Source organism: Harpia harpyja, chromosome 18 (assembly GCF_026419915.1).
Source record: "Harpia harpyja isolate bHarHar1 chromosome 18, bHarHar1 primary haplotype, whole genome shotgun sequence".
NCBI lineage: Eukaryota > Metazoa > Chordata > Aves > Accipitriformes > Accipitridae > Harpia > Harpia harpyja.
In genome coordinates, this window is record NC_068957.1 from 15968129 (window position 1) to 15981930 (window position 13802).

General features: G+C 35.5%; 1 protein-coding gene across 4 annotated transcripts in view; it reads right to left on the minus strand.

Annotated features, from left to right (window-relative positions):
* Window positions 1–1234: 1234 nt before the first annotated feature.
* The window catches only part of LRCH2 (leucine rich repeats and calponin homology domain containing 2), a 57693-nt gene continuing 45125 nt past the window's right edge, over window positions 1235–13802 (minus strand). For all 4 annotated transcript variants that reach the window (XM_052813235.1, XM_052813234.1, XM_052813237.1 and 1 more), the window contains 3 exons: window positions 12647–12784; window positions 12280–12357; window positions 1235–11115 (listed from right to left, as the gene is read on the minus strand). In XM_052813235.1, coding sequence (XP_052669195.1) covers window positions 10996–11115; window positions 12280–12357; window positions 12647–12784 — 336 coding nt within the window. In that variant the 3' untranslated portion in view covers window positions 1235–10995. The remainder of the gene's footprint in view (window positions 11116–12279; window positions 12358–12646; window positions 12785–13802) is intronic.

Sequence of the window (13802 nt, forward strand, 5' to 3'; positions counted from 1 at the left end):
GCAGAAGTATCTCAATTTCATTGTTGTATGTATGTCTTTCTCCAGTAAGAACAGAATGAACTTATTTCAGTACACAGTGGAGTGTGCAAGCTAGACATCACCCACTGATTAGTGGAGAGTAGCTTTAACATAAGTGCTATTTGTGACCAAATTCAATACTACTTACCCATTTCTAAGCAATATCACTGCAAGTTTTCAGAGATAATCCTCCTTTCTTTTGCTTGAGTTTCTTAGGGGCTGGGAATATATGGAGTGTGGGATGGTTTGTCTTAAATTTTTCAGAAGTTCATGCACTTGGAAGCTTATGCTAGGAAGCATAGTGTTAGCTGTTGCTTTACTTTTTTTTTTGTCGTCTTCTGATTATAGGAGAACAGGAGATTCTGGAGATCAAGTGGCTGAAATGAACAATGTCTCATAAGCTCATGAATTCCTACCTATCTGAAATGTCACAGTCTTAACAAATTAACATTTACACTTAACATATTTCTCACTCAAGCTGCAACAGGATTTCAAAAACCCAGCAACTTTGGAGCAGAAAAATATCCGTAAATGCGTTAGGAGAAAAAAAGCAATGAACCTCTCTGGAATGCTGAAGAGCAGGAAATGTAAGGTAGCTCTAACTGACAGTTTTATGGAAGATAAAACTAGTAGTATACCATTTAATGAGACAATTTTTCACTGGCACTGGGGCCAACTCCTGTGAAAGGATGAGAGTAAGGGAGATGATCCTCTGGAAGGTTTGCACCTTAAACTCATCAAAGCAGTGAGCCCCAAGACCTCTGACAACCACCTTCAATAGACTTTCTTATATACAGAGGAATGCAATGCCACATGCAAGTGGGATGGACAGATAACAAGATGAAGATGCAAAAAGTGGTGGCCTCCTGCAGTCCCCATGCTGATATGAGCTTTCACAGTTGTGTGCTCGGGTAGTGGCAACAAGATACAGTCCCACAGTTCCATTCTTAGATATGAACTTGTTTTTTCTGTCTCCTATGGATATAGTAGAAGACGTTATTCTTTATCATCAACAGTGCAACAGAACTAGGTATATAAGCAGAGGCCTTACAGGATCAGCTAACACAGAACACATGGTTTTCTCTGGATAAATCATTTATCTTTTCTCCAACTTGTCATTGATCTAGAGATCACACACACACACTGTATCTGTTTGTATGTATATATGAAAAGCTGTATGAATTCTGGTAATGAAATAATTATAATAAAGCCACAATTATAATACTCCAAAGATAGATGTTTATTGAGTTGCTGAAAAATACAAGTATTCCAGTTAAGTTTGTCACATTTAAATGTTAACTAATAAAAAACCTACAGAGGTTCCACATACAGTCTAGTTGTTCCACTTCCCCACTATAATGAAAACTATGTTAAGATGATACAAAGTCAAACCTTTAACAATCACCTGTGAATTTCAGAAAAATTAACATGTTCTAATTCTTCTTATATTGCCCTTACTAGTAGCTATGAGCTATTGTGCTGAGTTATGCATCATTCAGTTCTGAAGGCAATGTGTTATAGCTGTGAAAACTAGATATTCATATTATAATCTACTCTTTGGCTATATAATCAGAATATTATTAGCATGAGATTTCCATTATTAGAGGCCTAACTAATTAAAACCACAAATAATTACATACACATTTTGCAAATAGGTTTAATCTGCTAAAGTCATTGCAACATTAAACTTCAAACTTTTTAAAAAATATTCTTGGAAGGGTTCTAACAGACATTTGAGTGATATTTGTAGCCACTCAGAGGACCTGATTAATGTGTTTGAACACAGAACCAGAAACAGGAGAATTCTGTGAAACAATGGATGAGGTGGGTTTTTTTGTTGTTTTTCTTTTTTTTTTTTTTTTAAACTCTCAGTTTCCACAAACTAAGAATCAGAACAGTGATGCTAGCCTGGGGCATTGTAGTTATATCCACCACTGGTGTAGATATGTCTTAATCAGAGAGGAAAGTTAAAAGGCTACCGTCATAACAATGAATCTTAACCAATGCAAACCATCAGCTGAAGACAACAAGATGTACAACTGGTCTGTAAGCAGGACACTGAAGAGAGACTGTAAAAGCAGATACAGCATGAGAACATACGCTGCAGGTATCTGACAGACTATGGAGGGAGATGCAGATTTCAAGTCTGAACGGAAAACAAAAAAGTTCTATTTCGCAGTAGTTCACCATCTTTGATTTAGGAAATAGAAGCTGAAAAAGCTCAGTGTGACATCTGAAAAGGTTACTGCAGTCAGCAAGACCCATATGGACCTAAGAACTACTCATGAAGAATCACTGGGTGGAGGAAGCACTGCAATAAAGATCTATAAAATTTATTCAGTGCCATGAGTTCCCAAATCCTGCTGGAATCAATGCAGCCTGCCAGCAGCAGACACCTTTACCGAGGCAGGTGTAGTAAGCTATCTATGTTTTGTTTATAGCTGGAGCCTGCCACTTACAAAACTTTTAACACCTCATGACCCCGTGAACAGAGTCCATGCCTGAACCATATTATCCACAGCTGATACATACTTATGGCACCCTGATCAAATGTACCAAGCTCAAATAAAAAAATTACACTGCAAAGCTTCATGAATTTTACATTTCTCTCGATACATCTCATGTAGAAATCGCAGATTTTTTTTGCTTACAACACTTCCTTATTCAACAGTGACCCTCCCCATGAAGATGACCAAAGCCAGACAGGAATCTGATGGTTCATGGAGTCCAGCCTGGAACAGAGGCCTCTGCACATGGTACCATTTCCTTTGTAGACCTGAAAAGCCTTTTCATAATAGTAAAGTTTTCTTTATAGCTGGTAACTGAAAAACAGAACGTTTCAACCACAAACCCCTCGTCAATAACTGCAAAAAAAGTTCCAACTGTTTAGATGCCTTTGTTGAGGGGTGGTGTTCAATTTCTTTGTAGTGCTGTTCCTCAATTTCTGCTTTATAGTCCCAAATTGTGCTTCATCAGGAAACAAAGAACAGCTGGGTGCATGCAGGTGCAGAATGAAAAGTCTCACAGGGAAAAACATCTCTCAAAAGAGAATTCTTAGTTTCAATATTCAGGTCTAATAATAAAATTATCCAGATCTTTAAATAAACAGAAAGAAATTAAGGTAAAATCAATTTCCTTGGATAGAATTCTATTTTAATCTACATTTGAATAACCTAACTTAACTACAGCTCCAAACACCGGCAGTTCTGTTTCCCTAATGCTGGATCTAGCAATTAATGACTGCAAACCACACACAAGGTTATCTGTGCTATTGCCAGATCCAATCCAGGGAACAGAAGGGAAGCAGATCACCTCTGTCAGTAGGAGTTTCTGTACTGGATTAAGCTTATTATTAGCAAGATTCAAAAAACTATGTTGTTCCAGATACATATGCTCTAAGACACTGGGTGGTTTTCACATTGTGTAAGACAGGGAAGTGTGTAAATATATAAAGACCCTGCTACAAGTAAAGGCATCTTTATCTTCATGTGTTCTCACCACTTACGTCCCTGTTGGTCAAAACCAAAGTCCTAACATGCTTCATATGTAAAAGCATCATGTATTTCCCTGGAATAAGAGTTAACATTTCTTTTGTTTGTCACTATAAAAGAACATGTTTCCTGATATGTCATGAGGCAGGTCACTTATCTATCAAAACTGCAACAAAAATGTTTGAAAGAACATACAACAAATTCTTATTACTTACAACAAATACATAAAAACTGAAGTGAAATCAAATTGAATAACTTGACTGCATGAAAGGTATGAAACAGTTTGTATTTTATACACAGAGTATGTACACTGGTTTTAGAAATGTGGGGTTTATCCATGCAAATTTAATACAAAAAACTATTTACAAAAAAATAACAGTAGGAACATTTTTCAAAAGAAACATATATGTTGGAAGCTCCAGCAATAATGGAAGTCCTGAAAAAAGACTTAGTATGTACAAGTAGACAATCTTCGTAAGTGTGGAAGATGTACTTTACAAGAATATGAAACGCAGAATGAATTAAAATGCACTATCAAAGATGTTGCAAATATATACACAATTTAAGCATCTATTTGTAAATGATCACTCTCCAGCTGTGCCTCAGAACTACTTCTGTCATGTCCTGCACACATTTACATATTGATCATTTGGTTACATTGCATTTTCTGAGTTTTATAATCACGAGTTACGAAATAAAATAACTGAATACCAACAGAATGATAATCGTAAAGCAATCACATTTTCCTTGTTCTACACATTACATAATAGTAAAAACTATTCACATTATTCCCAACATAATCCACCAAACAACCCTTTTGCAATGCCTGCATATGCCCCTCATGGGAATCAAAGCCTTGCATCACCTGCTGCTGCAACAGACATGAACAGTTGCAGCTAAGAATTCCCACAGTTGCAGCCATGCTTAATGTAACACATCAATTCAGGAAACACAACTGTATTAACATTTGCATGTGAAGAGCACAATCTTGCACATGCTCCAGAAAGCATACTAATACTGAACAATGGGAGTTCCCATGCCAGGAATGGCACGACCAAATCCTAAACAAATATAGCAGTTGTGGAAATATTTCACTGGTTCACTCATATTTAAAAATGAAACAAAAAGGTATCCTTGTGATTATTTCCAAATATTCTGTTTCACAACCTGCCTTCATAAAACTATTGTGGAAAAAAAAAAAGGTTACGTTTGCCATATTTCATTTAAAGAAGTGAGGAAATCCTCATAGTGCCAAGAATTCATTTTAAGTCACTGACTTCATGTTGTAGCTCAGTTAGAAAACTACTGAGGGACATTCGGGTCTCACTGAAGTCATAGAATCAGAGAATCATTTAGGTTGGAAAAGACCTTTAAGATCAAGTCCAACCATAAACCTAACACTGCCAAAAGGGAAAGTTTCCCAAAACAATTAAATTTGCTGTCAGTTTGAGCTATTATTCTCCTTTAATATTTGCTAAGATACTAAAGGAGTCCTGGAAAGACTTTTTGGTTTTGTTTAAAATTTAGATTCTAAATGTATATGGAAAAACCATATTAAAAATTCTTCTTTGAAAATGCAGTCAGCTATAAAACATTTGAACTAAAAATGACTATGTCATTTTTATAATAACTTTTATTCCTTCCATAGAAATTAATCAGGTAGCTTATAGCAATTTTGCCTCCCTTTGCCTCCCATGTTAAAAAAAAAAAAAAAGATCAAAAACATTGAGGGAACAAATACTGCATATAACCATAACTTTAAAATAATGCTGTCAGAATTGTACTACGTGAAATACTTAAAGACAAATAAAGCAAAGTGGCATTTTATTATATAAGAAACACAGGAACCAGAACTGTTCCTGTGCAGTGGCAAGTTTAAACTAAAATTCAGTTAATCACATATGTTCTCTATTTTAACAGTCAAGACCAGCAGAAATTTTCTTCACAGGAAGAGAATAATTTTTTTACCTTCATAGTTATTTTACCAAAGAGATCTGTGCCATAAAATTCTTAATTAAAAAATAGAGTTTGCTTTTCTTTCCATTTGTAAGTGAATTACATATATCCCACAGTGTGTTGCATATGGAACAAGAAACAGTACTACTGTTTTGATTTACTCACATAAGAGGACAAGTGACACACTAACCTGTTAAGAGCCATGGTGCAATTTCCAATCAGTGAAGTTCTGTAGTTCCTAGAGCAAGCTTGCTCTGTCTCACTATGTCATTCTTTGCGGGTAGAAGTTAAATACTGGCAAACATCTACTTATCTATTACTCTCAAGTAAAGTTACTGCTTTCCTTAGTGTTTTATCCAGACTGCAAACATGTATTTAAAAGAACCTGCAGCCTATGCAGGAGGAGGCAGCAGCATGAAGCAAGGTGTTTCCTTCCGAAGTTGCAGTCTCATCATCACAAAGCCAGAGGGTAGTGCAAATGGCACCAACTAGGTACCCTACCCAGGGCTTGGAATGGGCAATGTTTTCTGCATTCTGCAGCACTGGGATAGAGCTATCCAAAACATATAGTCTTTGAGAAAACAAACATGCCAAATTTGTTATTGTAACCTCTACGGAAAGCTCCATGTACTTAAGGATCTGCCTCCCTTGCCATGAAGCAGCTACAAAACATTTCTTTCTCTACTAAAATTAAAGGCTTTTCATTGTGAAGTGATTCAGTGTGAGATCAACTCAGAGCACTCTCTCCTTGGACAACTATACTTTGCCTTTCCCATTCCTGGTCTTAAGACTTTTTTAAAATTCCAAAGAGTCACCTACAAACAGGAAATATTTCACCAGCTTTTTGTGTGTTGGGGTGGTGTTTTGTTTATTTGCTTTCGTTTTTCAAGTAGAGGTCACTTTAATATGATGTACCTCTTGAAAGAAACACATACATTAGCCTGACTTAGAGATGAAAAAGAGAAATTTGATTTACCAATACAAAATCATCTCCTATTTGCAGCAAAGTGCTAAAACCTTCCACAAGTTGCTTTCAGTTGAACTCAGCTGAATTATTAATGTGCTTTATCTCTGCATTGGTACACAGACCAATTCCGAGACAAACAGGCAGACTGCAGCTGTATTAGATACAACTACCTTTCACACAAGCATTTAAAAAATCAGCAGAATAAAGAAATGTCAGACCTTGGTCCTTCTCTTCAATACTGAGAAGAGACATGGAAATTCAGTTTTAGTGAAAACAGATGCCTTTTCATTTTTTGTTTGAATTTGGCTACAGATTTATGTCAAAATCTGAGAAGACTGCTGCTAAATGGTAAGATATTTGAAATAAAGTTTTTAGTGCAGTAAACTGATGGTAGTCCTCACCTGCAATTTTATTGAGGTGACATACCTTCCCATAATATGAAAGCTGTGCTTCAAAGCAATTTTTCCTACCATCTTAATACTGTATATGGCATATCAGAAAATTTGTATTAAATAAATGAATCAGTGTAATATTTTAAAGCTTCCTTTGACTTACCAGAGGTCACTATTTTTAGTCAAGAATTTGACACTAAAGCTTTGCTAGTGTCAAACAAGTTTAAGCCATGTTTGCTATGGGCTCCACCTCGGGTGTTCCATAAATCAAAAAGGTGAAATCCTTACTGAAGTCAAGAGCAAAACTTGCATTGACTTCAGTGAAGCTAGGATTTTACCCAGAGATTCTTATTATTTGTGTCATAGTTATTTATTGTTTCAAATGTATTCCTCTTTTATGATATTTTAGTTCTTATATTTTGGAAGGCCTCCAGATACATGGGTATAGATGGTTTACTGCATCCTCAGCAGTGCCCCAGCTAGCACACTGGATTAGCAGTATTATATAATAGATGAAAAGCATTTCTGAGATACTGTGGGGGAAGTCACCACACTTTACAACTATTCTAATGCCACTGCTTTAAGATCTCACAATATCTGGGACATTATTGCTTAAATGAAAGATCATTCATGTGCAACATACCACATCCAATGACATAAAAATAGAAAACACACACAAGGCCAGAAGCCCTGTCAGTATGTTGATTCACTCAGTAATTTATGGTTCACACCACATTATTGTAGTAACTTTGTATAGCATTCACAATAAGAAAAGCACCCTAGTTAACTCTTAAATTTATTAGGAAAACTTAATGCAGTTTCCTAAAGCTTGACTCCTCTTCACATCCAAAGTAAAAACTGAGCAACTACTATAGGAATTGGGCAGGCCTCTGCTTTTAACCATCCTATCAGCTGTACCGAGTATTAAGTAACGACATTGCATCCTAAAAATAGGAAAGGATCTCTCAAACATACTAAATGTTGGGAGCAGGGATTCTGGAATCTCAGAAGTCACCAGTGTCATTGGAGCATTTTCTTTAAAAAAAGTAAAGAGGAAGGAGGAAAGTGGCATACAGTAATGAACAATGTCAAGTCACTAGATCTGTGAACAAACAAAAATAAGTAAGAAGATGCTGGGAATCAAATGGAAAGGGAGAAAGGGAATAGTAGGCAAATTCTTGTACAGGGCAGGCAGCAGCAATTTCCATGGGCTGCTTTAAAATTAAAACTCAAAACTTTTTTAGCATCTTTTTTGCAGTTACTCCTAAAAAAACCAATCACAACGGGAACAGCCAACTTTAGCAAGGCTTTAGATTATTATTATTTGTAAAAGCAGCTAAAGAGAGATGAGAAAAGATTCATCCAGGCACAGTGGAACTTTTCTCAGATTGCTCCTAAGGGTAGTTGAAGGCCTTAATCTTTGCAATGCTAAAAAGGAAGCCCTGGAAGAGTCACGATTATCCTTCCCCATAAGCATGAACATGGCCATAATAATTTCCAATGAATGGCAAAGTAAGACTGTTTCTAGCAAGTTTGTGGGGAAGAATTCCAGAGTACTTAAAAAAAAGTTATTTTAGTAGTTTTCAACTTCAGAGATACAGTTTAAAATGAGTATGTTAATTTCATATCCAGTTTTCAAGTTACTTAGGAAATAAGCTAAGCTTAAAAAAACCTGGTAATCATCTGGCATGCTACATCAAGGGAATTCTTAATGTTTACACTGTGATATAACTTTATAAATTCAGTTATAGTAGGAAAAAAGTTACTTTAAGATCAGAAAACATCTTTAAATATGACAATGAAATAGTAGTGTAGATCAGTTTAAGCCTGATAACTGAAAGTGACAATTTACAGTTAGCAATTCTATGGCTAACATACCAAAATAGAACTTTGTTGTTGTTGTCAATATCTTAGCAAGGAATTGAAAGACCAACTTTTTTTTTTTTTTTGAATGGTTGTGTTCTTCAAATGTAGCAAACAAGCATTTTGCTCAAGGAATTATATTACTTTATCATTTTAGTCTTAGCATGACTTTTCAGATACAGTCTTTAATGAAAAATAGAGATTGAAGTTGTTAAAATGAGTATTACGTGAATGATTTAAAAACCAGAGAGATTTGAAATACTGTACTTCAAAGGTCAAAGCAATCCAGTTTCCTTAAACAACTATTTATGTAACCTAAGATTTATATCTAGGACTTTGCAAATTAAGTTTTACACCAGCTTCTCCATGAGCTGCATTTTAAGAAAATACTATAAAAACAATAGTGGTTTTTAACTATTACACATGAATCAGCTTGTTGCGATGGATTTAAAAATAATTTATCTTTTTTTTTTTTTTAAAGTCTTGTCATCAGAAAGAGGTTACTTTTCCTTTCAGCTATTGATTTTAAGGACTATAGTAAATGAAGTAAGGAGTAAACGATACCCCTCCCTCATTCTGTTATGAATTATATTACGTGGGGTCTTGATCAGTTGGAAAGAACAGAATCAAATCTTGTTACATGCTTGGCAAACATATCCCTCAATCAAAATCAACTTAGCCTGAAACAGAAAATCTGTGACAGTGAGAACCTTTTTTTTTTTTATTAATTGAGCTACCTATTCATGAAGAACAAACTAATGCAAACAGATTTATTACTAAAATTATGAAATTATTTGCAACTTGTTGGGACAAGAGAACTCAACTGTGTATGGTTTCAGAATGTTCTCAAAACACCGAGAATTTGTGCGGAAGCAAACAAATGCATAAACTCCTACGTTTCAAAAAACCACCACAGTGGAAATTTTTCTTTTTCACATTTATCCAGAAAAATCTAATGTCTCAGCACAGTGACATTTGTACAAACTGATTTGTGTGCTATGCCACACTTGTGTAAATTACACAATAAATCCCATAAACACTAAAAAAGATAAACATTGATATTTCCCAACTAAATTATGGATAAACCTGTTGTAAAAACGTAATGTGAGATCAGGAGCAATATTACACAAAATCCTGAAAGTCACAGCGTAAACCTGAGATTTTGGCAGTTTTATCAAAATGTCCTAAACTACTCTGTATGCATCACTAGTCCTCATGTCGTACTCACCATGTATATTTGTTTGTCCCAAACAAAGAAAAGTAGACAACTTTTTTTTGTCCAATAATACATTAAACCAAAAGTGATTAGGTATTATCAAATTAAATATCATAAATAAAAAGTATTTACAGTATTTTCTAATTATTAGACAACAAAATAACCAATTAAATTGTGCAACAAACTTAAAACACCCAACATCAAAAATGTGAAGTATTACTTAAATCTTCACATACTGATTTTACAAAAACCTATTAAAATATTTTAAAATTTCCATTTTATCTATTTTAAACAAAGAAATTTCAAAAATGTTTAAGACTATTAAGAGTTATCAATTACACAGGCACTTCACATGTAAACAATCTACAGTACAACTGAAAAAAATATTTGGCACCAACCTAGAAGACTGGAAAAAACTCAGTAAAATGTGTCCTTTTCCCATTATACACTGTTTTGTGTAATCACCATACACTCAGACTAAATACTGGCAATGTTAGAAGTGTGTAAGTTACAATCAGGAGTGCAAAAAATAAAGAACACAAATATTAAGCTTTCTGAGAGAGTGAAAGTGGATTACAAGTGATCAGTCGCTCGCATTTTTACCATCATACCATGGCTACATTTTTGTCTCACCTTTAAATCAAATGATTGACTTGAAAGAGTAAAGGAAATCAAATGATTGACTTGAAAGAGTAAAGGGGCAGGGGGGAGTGGTGGTAATGTGCTTTATACTTCTAAAATAATTCAAACACCATTTTCAACGTAGGAAAAGAAATCCAGCATTTAACTGTAACACTGTGAGATGTTAAATGGCAGCTTTTAACTTAAATTAACTGGAAAGAGAAACTGATGCTACCACCATCTCTTTGTGCATCCAATTACAAAAAGAAAAAAAAAGAATAATTATGTTCTTTTAACTGTCAGCTGACTCCAAGGTTTTCATGTACAACTCCAAAGTAAGGCTCTCTACAGCATCTGGGCAGATATTAGTTTTTGATGGCTTGGATGTTCCCATGTAGGAAGCTGAACTGCCTCAGAGCAATACAGATCAACAGATCGAATGGTAAGTTGTCTAGCTTCGAAGAAGTCACGTCACATGGAGGAAAGCTGAGATACTTTCAATGTAGGCAATTCAAGCAGAGCTTGAACTGTGAGGCCAACCTTCACCAGACCCCTTTCCTCCAGAATGTGATGAGGCAAGCAAAGTCTCTCCTGCAAAATAAAGCAGTACGTGTATCAAGCTTCATTCTTTTTTTTCCCCAAAGGCAGGTAACAAACGCATTCTCTCTGAAGTCACACATACATCACTAGGACACTTGCATAGAAAATGTCTTTGGCCTTAAATTTTGCATGTGGTTCTCTACAGTAACAGAATGTTCAGAAACCAATTATATCTAAGATCTGTTGAAAGTGTTAAACTATGACAACATCAGAAGACACATAAAAGACTGCTAATTTCATAAAGCCAAAGACTCTGTTTCTTTTCATAAGCAGAGCAAGAAAAACAGGCTGATGGGCACTGTTGGCTCAGTGGCCTACTTCCCCCCTCCCTTGTTTTGTAGCCTTATTACCAATTTTTCCCTTGGGAAAACTTGGAAGTGCTGATAAACTGGATCCTCAGTAATGAGCCATTCCCCAAGAAAGTCATACTTCAGTTTCAAAATTCAGCACAAGCTGAACAATTTTCCCAAGCACTAGCTGGCGTTACATGTAATTCAGGAGGTAAATCGTAGCATCTCTAACTTCTGAATGGCCTGTGGCTCCACACTAGATAGAAGCTGTGGCAGACCAGTAACCTAGGCTTCTAAATCCATGAACTAATTCTCTTGTTCCACTAAAAAGGGTTGAGGGAGTTTTTTGTCTCTCATAATATGCAGAAAATTATTTGATCTTTAGTCACCGTCCCTGTCCTCCGTCCCCCCCCAGGGAAGTAAGAGGATGAACTTGGGCAACAGAAGCATGAATAATGGGCTGCAACTACAGCCATGCTAAAAAAGATAGCTAATCAGTTAGGCTACATATTTCTGTAATTGCAGGGTTTTTCCCAGGCAGACAATGAAATTCATTCCAAACCAAGTTGCTAAACTCAAGACTTTCAAATATTACAACATCATCCTCTCACATCAGTTCTTTTGTAAAATAAATTATCATCTAAACAAGGTCAGTATTATTTTTACTATAAGGAACTGACTAGAAACCCATAAAGTAGCTTCCTCAAGTTCATGTCACAGGCCAGAAATGGCACTTTTCATATCTTCAAGTTCCCTGGTCAGTACTATAATCGCTATTGCTCCCTGAATTAAGCCCCCCAAAACACCAATCTTGCTAACATTTTCTGTCGTTTTTAATAATAAGTCAATAAAGCAGTTAGTATACCTGTGGAACGCCCAATTTTTTACAAGCATCAAGAAAGTTTTCAACATTTCTTCGGCATTTTGCCATACTGAGTTTAGGCTGTAAAGACAGGATGTTAGATCTTCATCATACATTCGTGAAGTATTGTATATTTCTGATGCAAATTCAGTTACAATTGCTAAAACACAGAACAAATTCTATGGAGACTCAGTATATGAAAATAGCTCTTAAACTAAACTTCTGAGCCTTGCTTAATGCTTCTTGCAGAAAAATCAAAGTGAGGAATGTAGCCAATTAAAAAGTTAAAGAAGATTAATGAAGTTTTAGTATTGAAATTCAAAAGCTTGTTTTCACACAAGATGCAACAAAAGTGAGATAAATGACTTACCACTGCTGGCGACGGTACATGAATGCTGGCAACAGAACGTGGCCTTATGTGATTGGCTAAATGGCAAAGAACTACTCCATCCATCAATGCTGCTCCAATGTCATCTGGCAAAATTACTTTTAACCTTGATTCAAGATTCTATTAAGAAGTCCATAAGTAAGTTACTTTCAGCATTAGCTAATTTTCAATTTTAAATCCAGGGTATTTTGAAGCATTCAGTTTAAAAGGGACATTTTGATACTAAAGTGAAGTAAATGGAGTCAAATCACACTTTACTGAGTACAGATATCCTTTTCTCTTTATCATCAACTTTACATTCCCTTTGCTTGTTTTTTTTTTTTGTTTGTTTTTTATGAGACAGCCACATACATTAAGACATTCAGCCAACAACTACCATGATACATAGCTCTCAAACCCATATGATGAACTCACTACTCATAATAGGAAAGCACAGAATTTAAGGACACAAATGTCAGGGTGAATACCTCATTAGCTGTTAGTGTGCAGAATTTGTGGGTTGAAATCATACACAATTTTACTAGGAGAAGGAGAAAAAAAAGAAAGAGGGGAACACAACCACTTTGGGCATGGCCATTTCACTCATGCAGATGACAGTTAAATAGCTGAAGAAAGGGTGGCCAAGAAGTGCCCACACTTGTGTTGCAAAACAGAGAAGGGAAGCAGGGAATGTTTTTTCCCCACACCAGCAACAAGCCTTCACTGCTCAGTAAAGTGCAAAGTAAAACGGACAAATACAGAAACAGTCTTCATAGAAGTCACACCCCAAATTAGAACTAGTACTGCCCTGGAAAGCAGAGCAGCTATGATTCACAGTTAACTATAACTGTTAAATATCTTGAGAACAGAACTATAGAGAAAACAACTTACTGGAACTCTGAAATGTAGGTCCCATTCAGTATTGTATAACTTGTAGCAACTTTCTATATTCAAAAAGCATTTGGCTATTCAGAAGAATATGACTATCTTCCTTCAAATCTCAGGTCAAACAGCAGCAAACACAAGCAGACATATTGTCTCCCTAGAAAAACCTAAAACCTCAGAAACCTAAAAAAATTTTCATTTTTCATTTCACTTCATTTTTCAGCTAAAAAAACCCCCATTTAGTTCCTGGTTGGTATTTCGGTTGGATCAAAGA